Below are 8,457 nucleotides of genomic sequence, written 5' to 3' on the forward strand. Positions count from 1 at the left end.
ATGATCGTGAATCCAAGAGCCATTCTCCATACATATCCTGTTGTCACACAACTCTGGCCTGAAAATAAAAGATGTCACAATACAAAGAATCACAGACTGGCTCACCTGCCAAACCACAGCCAGGCTAAAGATAGCTCCAGGGTTCCAAGAGCAAAACCAATTCAGGTTTAAATAGAGTAACATTCAAGGACTCTCCAATAATGCAGGGCTAAGGTCGAAACAGGATTCACCGTAGGAATTTCACAGCTGCATCAGAATTAAAAGGTCCCTCAGGAAATTGGAGAAAACAGTGCAGTAATCTAACAATGGTGAATTATTCCAGATGATTGTATATGAGCCTCTGGTACTAAATGAAAGATCATTAAACCAGCTGCAGAATTATTTTATTGAACTTTTCTGGTACATATTATTTCTGAATATACAGTGGAATTATAGATGGGTGAAATGATCTAACAATGCTCTAAGAGTGACATTGAGAGGTATTTTAGGTAAGAGATCGTGGTAGCAGCTGCCCTCCTAGAAAAGGTACCCCCCAAATGTCCAACTTTTTGAAATTCATGACTAAATTTTTACTCTTACTTGCAACTTCGAGACAACATTAAAGGTCATACAAACACGAAACACTCAACAAAGCACCACAAAAATCTGCATTACTGTACTATTATAAACAAAGCTTTAGGTTTATCTAGTTCAGGAATACAAATGAAATCATAAAAAGTAAGTAGTAAAAACACAAAATAAAATCCAAGTTGTTCTTGCATTTATGATTTGTTACATGAAAATAACATCAATCTAATCAGATTCTTCTCTGTAGGAAAAATTAAAACAGAATTACATTCTAACTAAATGCTTAATGTTCACCTTTTTTTTTGGTCTAACTTTTGTGTGCGTGTTTTGTGATCCCAAACATAGTATTCAACCACAGTGTACTATTTTAAAAAGCCTAATGGACAGAGATAATAACCAGTCCTTGAAGGGTAATTAATGTGATAGTTTAAATTTATCAAAGACGATTTTTGTCTTAGTAATTTTTCAATTTTACTTTCATTTTGCTGGAGGGAATATTCAACATTCTTTTATTGACAGATATTTAGTGAGGACTAAGCGTGAAGCTCTCTTCCAGGCACTGGGAATACAATGGTAAGCTGCACATTCAGGAGTTTACACGAATATGTAACATACAGGAATATGTAACATACGGGGTAGGGACCAAGTACTACTTTTACCAAGGTAATGGAATTCAGCTACGTCTTTCAGTAAAATCTGGTAGACCTCTTAAGGAGATATAAAGAGTCTTTTCATAAAAACAAAACAAAAGACAAATTCACTTTTTTTTTTTTTTTTTTGCTCCTCTGTTCTCTTGTGTTTTTTTTTCCACTTCTCACTGTGAATTAGCTTGGAGCGAAGAGAGACAGTAGAAATGGGCTGACTCTTCAGTTGTAAGAAGCAGCTCATTTTAGAGCAGCCATGTCATCCAAACTGGTAGTTTTACCTGGAGTTAACTAAAGCAAATGCAAGTAATTACCTTTTAATTACATTCTCCAACCTTTTATTCCTCTTGATTTTTCACCTTTTAATTACGTAATTTGTTTTATTCTGACAAAAGACCTCAAAGCTTCAGCTGAATGATGGCCAAAGTGGCACCAGTTAGCTCTGATAGTGAATTTTCTGAGGGCAGGTTTCAGGTCAGACACAACTGCAGCACCAGAACTTAGCATGTGCCTACCACAGAGTAGGGGTATTTATGTTTGGTGAACAAAGTGATCCACAAAAATTAATCTCCATTAGTACAAGTTACAACCAAAGCCTTATAAAAATTGTATTAAACAATTAAGAATTAAGAACTTATTAATTTATTTCTTAAGAATCGACCAGGATTTTAATAATTTACCAGGGTTGATTAAAAATAAAGGATTTCTTTTCCCACGAATATTTCACACTGTGTATACACAAATGACTACTAACCCTCAAATAAGTAACCTTTTTCAAAATATTTTTTGGAACTGCCCTTTCAGAAATTCTCTGGAATCAATTTACCAACCACACAAGAAGCTATCCTTATTATTACTCGGCAAGACATGCTCTCAGTCTATTTTTTTTCCTTTCCCTTCTTTTAGTCTAGTCCCTGCCTCTCTGTAACTGCACCAATGGCCAGGGGATACCCTCTTTCTCCTGGGATCCACTGAGAAGCTAGTGAGCCATAAAGCTATGGAGCCTAGAACCTGAATTCATATTAGTGCAAGACATATAGAGAACAAAACTGATGTATTAACCACTAATATTTGTATAATGATTGACAGTTTACAAAGAATTTTACTCCCTATCATTTTATTTGATCTTCATAACAATGTGAGAGTAGCTAGGAAGGTGCTATTATTATCCCAATTTCATAAAGAAGGAAACTAAGGGTCAGAAAGTTCAAACAACTTCCCCAACGTCACATCATAAATAAGTGGTGAAGTTAAGACTCATCCTTAGAAATGCCTAACATATAGGTCATATTCGTGTAGCCTCACTATTGTGGTAGTTGATAGACAAAGTATGCATCACCATGACTTCAACCTATTACTCAAGTTTCAACCATTTTTTAACATGATAAAACAGAGTTGTCCACTTGCTTTAATTCAAAGTTCCCTCTCCTCACAAATATATAAGGCATTGTAATATGAAAATTAAACTTGACTCAGAAAGTCAATGTTAGAGTTCCATCAACTGAGGGAGCACTTGATGGTCTGTGAAACCGCAGAATTTCAAAACACAATTTAAAAAACCATACCCTGAGAACCTCACTCAGGAATGCCATAAAGTCACTTAGCTTTGCCACCAAATGGCTAATTAGTGAGTAGCCAGCATTGGAAACTCTTAACGATGATAGAACCTGTTTTCTTCCTCTTCCAGAAGCTCATGCTCCCTCCTTTTCCATTATTACTCAGCTAACAGAGCTTACTTGATCCACCTAAAACGATCTACTTCAAACATCCTCGCATACCCCTTTTTTTCTCTCTTTACTCTAGACAATACTCTTTATTCCACAGTTAAACTAGAAATGACACTAAACATAAGCATGAGCACATCTAATAACGTGATTAAATTAACAGATAAAGCACCCTTTATAATCTGTAAAAGTGTATAATGTGCTGGTAGTTACTACACACAGAAATGTAAACCCACACACTTTGCATTGGCCTTATGATTCACAAACCAATGCCTTGTACCTTTAAAACTACAAACGTCTGTATTTTAATTCCGTATTTCCTCAAATAAATAAAAGTAATTTTATAAACTTGTAGCAATTAAGGCAAAACTTTTAAACACAGTGGACTAGTTAAGAAACTTTTATCAATTTCTATGAAACACTGGTCAACAAACTTTGGAACAATCCATCTGAACACTGGTATCTCCCTACCTAGGACTCCCAAGGATGGTTATGGAAATCTAAAACCTCTATTTTAATATTCTGAAATGCCAAATGGAAGACCTACATTTATCTAATATAAAGTTGTAGAGTTTAACTAAAAAATCACACATTTGCTTTTGTTTGCAATTCTGTCAACCAGCTAGCTAGTTGATAATCAGAAGTGATGAAAAAACGGTATATGCGTGCTAGAATAAGAAAATATAATGAAAATAAATACTAAACAAATATAGTTTATTTATAAGTTCTCTGAAAGTCTGGAATCAGTGGGAGGAAAATAAAACAAAGGCCCTTTAGAATTCTTGAGAAATGGTTGGCAATACTCAACTTGGCTTGTCAAAAGATGTAGAGTGGCAAGCCAGCCTCATTCTAGACAGTAATGTCCTTCTTCCCTTATAAAATCTCTTTCCCACCTCTTAACATCCTTTGAATAGCAATGGGCCTATGCTTCTTGTTCTGGTTAGTAGCCTTTATAATGTCATTAACTAATAATGAAAGAAAGAGCTCACGTCATGTAAGGAGTAACCCACCCCAAGAGTATTTCTCTTAACTAATGTATTAACCAACAAAATCAAGTCATAATTTTTTCTTAAGCACTTACTATGGGCAAGAGTGTGTGTGTGTGTCTTTAAAAAGAGCTCTGAAAGTCCAAAGACTCTCCCTTAATGCACAACTCATCACATCTCAGGATTTCCCAAAGCGAAATACAAGAAACTCTGTAAGTATCTGTATTCGTCAGGGTTATCCAGAGAAACAGAACCAATAGGAAATTTTTTTAAGATTTATTATGAAGGCCTGGCTCACAAGATTATGGAAGCTGAGAAGTCCCACCATCTGCTGTCTGCAAGCTGGAGAGCCAGGAAAGCCAGTGGTGTAATTCAATCCAAAGGCCTGAGAATCTGGGGATCTGACGGTATAAATCCCAGTCCAAGGGCAGGAGAAGATGAAATGAAATGTCCCAGCTCAAACAGTGATGCAGAAAAAAAAGGGGCAAATTCTTTCTTCCTATTGTTCTACTCAGGCCCTCAAGAGATTGGATGGTGCCCACCCACACTGGGGAGAGCAATCTACTTTAACAAGCCCACCAATTCAAATCCTAATCTCATCCTCATCCAGCTGCACCATCACGGTGGTACCCAGAAATAATGTTTAATGTGGCACCCCAAGGCCAATCAAGTTGACACATAAAATTAACCATCACAGTCTCTATGCAATTTGACACAAGTTCTAACACATTCTTTGACAGCAAATCACCTATCAAAAGCTATAAGAAGTCCTTTTTAACTTCCGTTAGGCAAATCTTCCAAATTTATTTGAACTACAAAATTTTACTCCCTTAATTATTAACCTGGGACCTCTAAAAGTACAGCAGTTTATGCCTTACCCATCTGTACCATATTTGTTAACCACAAAATCAAGAATGAATGTTAATATATTAAAAAATCAATAAATCTAGATGGAAATAACTTAGCACAACTACAATTTTTATGTAACATTTACTAATGCTCCACATTTACACACAACCCAAACAACTACTAAGTTTAAATAAGTACGATTTTTATTCACTATTTTTGAAAGCACAAGTGTCAACAGGCTGGTAACTGGTTTTTATGCACAGACAATCTCTAGAGTATGCCACAGCAGTGGTGCAAATTCAGTATATTTTCCTACATCTTCTATAACTTTAGTTCTCTATGATAATACATGCTCAGAAATAATAACCCCAGTAGCTTTTTAAAGTGTGTGTAATGAAAATTCACTAATAAATATTTCATTATATTTGAATGTTGTGAAAATTCAGATTAATTGAAACAAGTTCTCAGGTAAACATCCTATACCCTAAGTCTGATATGTGGAAGTTCACTCCTATTTAAAAAAAACGAGTGGGTGGGGCTTCCCTGGTGGCGCAGTGGTTAAGAATCGTCTGCCAATGCAAGGGGCCACGGGTTCAAGCCCTGGTCCAGGAAGATCCCACATGCCACAGAGCAACTAAGCCCGTGCGCCGCAACTACTGAGCCTGCGCTCTAGAGCTCGCAAACCACAACTACTGAGCCCATGTGCCACAACTACTGAGCCTGCACTCTAGAGCCCGTGCTCCGCAACAGAAGCCACAATGAGAAGCCTGCGCACCGCAACAAAGAGTAGCCCCCGCTCTCCGCAACTAGAGAAAGCCTGCGCGCAGCAACGAAGACCCAATGCAGCCAAAAATAAATAAATAAAAGAAAGATAAATTAAAATAAATAAATAAAATAAAATCTCTCAAGAGAGCTGAAAACTATCCATAGAGAGGAAAATGGTCAGAGTTCTATACTGAGAGTCAGGAGATGGGATTCTAGTTTTACCTTTGCTTCGAATAATTGTTTGGCCTTGGATAAGTCTCTGGGCTTCAGTTTTCTCATCTATAAAATGACTACTCACAACCACAGATGAGATCCAAGTACCATTTAATGTGGGCCTTACTTTGGAGAGGTAATCCAGTGTAGTGGTTAATGATAAACTCAGCAGAGACTGCCCAGGTTGGAATCCCGGCTCTTCCACTTAAAAGCTACGCACAGCACGCACGCACGCGCGCGCACACGCGCACACACACACACACACACAGCAATAAAGCACATCTAACTACTATCACTGACTTACTGTTTAAAATATTTCACTGAAAGATGAAATTATTTTAAAATACAGAAGCTTCAGGGAGTTCCCTGGTGGCCTAGCGGTTAGTATTCCGCGGCTTTCACTGCCGTGGCCCGGGTTCAATCCCTGGTCAGGGATTTGACATCCCGCAAGCCGCGTGGCACAGCCAAAAAATAAAATAAAATAAAATAAAATAAAATACAGAAGCTTAGAAAGTTCAGCCTTTCCAAATCAAGACTCTCATTTTACTAGCAAGCACTGAGTTCATGTGAAAGCAGTACAACTCTTCAAAGGCTGCTAACCTAAGCCAAATTTAACCAAAAGATTATCTCATAAAATACTGTACATTAGCAACACCACTGAAAATTTATTATAAGGCTAATTATTCCCAACAAAATATCACACTAAAGGTAAAAATAGAACTTCTGCTACTTGCCTTTTTTTTTTTAACCTAATACTGCTAATGACAACAGAGCTTATGATATACCATAATCTCTGTGAATAAAATTAACCATGGGAATAAAATTAACTACAGGAATGAAAAAAATAATCTGTAGAATTCAGAAATATAAAGTGAACTACAAACTACTAGAAATAAGTAGTTCATGAGTTAAAAAATCAACCAATAAGTATTTACCAGGCCCTCCTACACCAGGCTGTGTGCAGATTATTAAGTACAAATACCAAAGTATGAAGTTCCTCAGAGTTAATAAGGCTGGAAAGGCAAGTCCTTTATTATCACATTTTCACACAACAAAAGCCACTCATCTACAAACATTTTTATGTCCTCGTTAGCCCAAGTAGGAATACTTCTCACTGCCCATTAAAATTGTTTGCTATCCTTAGTTCAGCCCACAAAGATGCCCAAACTAGTCCGTGACAGCTGACATTGGAAGCTTCACAGGACTTAAAGTGAGTATAGCTTCTAAGATATTTCCTCAAATCCACAAGCTTCAGAATTTATCTTCAATGACACCCACACTAACATATACCACAACACATAACTGTTAACTTAGGTCAAGTACCTACTTACAACAATTTCGTTCTTTCCCTTAAAGTACTGCTAGTAAAGGCAAACTCTACTTCTTCAAAAAGTCTGCTTTTTGCAATGGTCATCAAGCACTAGAAAAGGGAAATCGATTGGCTAGTCATAGTTGCCCTACTTCCATTTCAGAACCAAGGGAAAAAACTGTTCCACTGAGAGTACCAAGGAAGTCTTAAGCAAATCAAGAGGATAGATGCTAAACTCAACTTCCAGATTCCTACGATTTAAGCGAAAGGTGACAGGGTGTGGGAGAGGGAGGTGATGTAACTGGGCTATCGAAGTATCCCCCTGAGAAAAAGAGGTCCTCTTCACGAAGCAGTCAAGGTAGGGGGTGGGAAACAAACCGGTCTGGCCCAGTGACAAACCCAGGATGCTGACCGAGCTTGGAGGTGGAGGGCCCTGGAGGCCAGAGACCCGCGAAGAGAGAGACCTCGAGAAAACCGTAGGGGAACAGGAACCAGCAGCAACGCGGAGAGACCGACACTGCCACAGACCAGCGTGTAAGGGGACGCCACGAAGGGAGCGGCGAGTTAGGAGACAGCGACGGCAGGAGGGAGACCAGTGCCAGGGGCGACGAGCAAGTGGCAACTGCGAAAGAAGAGGCACAGGCAGCCGGAGGTGGCGGGACTGTTGAGTCAGCACAGCTCCTCTTCAGGGGGCACTTGTAGGATCCCCGCTCTACTCGGGCCCCGCGGCCCGCTACCAAGGGTCGAGCCCGCAGGCGGCGGAAATAATGTTATCCGACCGGCAGGCGCCGGCCCCTTCCCCATCTCACAGGTAAACACTGGCCGCCGTCGCCGCTTACCTCTGTTAACATTATTACACCCCGGGGAAGTGAGCTCCTTCCTAGCCTCGCCGCATGGCAACAGCCGTAGCAGCAGCGAAAACTGCCTGAGCCGCCGCCAACGGCGGCAACAGCTCCTTCAGTCCTCTCCCGGGCGGCGGCTTTACTCGGCTTCGCTGGCTTCCCCCCGGCCCGGCAGCTCTCGACGGACGCGCCGCCATCTTGGAAGAGCGACGTCCGCGTCTCCCCGCGACGTGCGCTCCCATTGGCGGGCGCAGGGGCAGCCGGCGTCTCGTGACCGTCGCCATAGCGCCGGCGCGAGGGGAAGTGGAGGCGGGTGGCCGGAGACCCAATCGGCGCCGGCTGAAAGGGCCCTGGGGCAGAGCGCAGAGGCCGACTTGGGACCGCTGGGAGGGCAAAGAGGCCCCAGCGCGATGCCGGCCCGGGAGTCCGCGCGCGCGTCCGCGGCGGCAGCTGATCCTCCGCCGCACGCCGGGGTCGGTCGGCCCTGGGGTACAGCGAGACGGGCAGAGGCCGAGGCTTCCATGGATGGCGCTGCGGACCTCGCGCGTCTCGGGGACA

General features: G+C 40.9%; 1 protein-coding gene across 1 annotated transcript in view; it reads right to left on the reverse strand.

Annotated features, from left to right (window-relative positions):
- SNX13 (sorting nexin 13) overlaps positions 1-8,111 on the reverse strand; it is a 138,028-nt gene extending 129,917 nt beyond the window's left edge. Inside the window, exon 1 of the mRNA XM_030857129.2 lies at positions 7,897-8,111. Coding sequence (XP_030712989.1) covers positions 7,897-7,908 — 12 coding nt within the window. The 5' untranslated portion in view covers positions 7,909-8,111. The remainder of the gene's footprint in view (positions 1-7,896) is intronic.
- Between the last annotated feature and the right edge of the window lie 346 nt (positions 8,112-8,457).

This window comes from Globicephala melas, chromosome 9 (assembly GCF_963455315.2).
Source record: "Globicephala melas chromosome 9, mGloMel1.2, whole genome shotgun sequence".
NCBI classification, from domain to species: Eukaryota; Metazoa; Chordata; class Mammalia; order Artiodactyla; family Delphinidae; genus Globicephala; species Globicephala melas.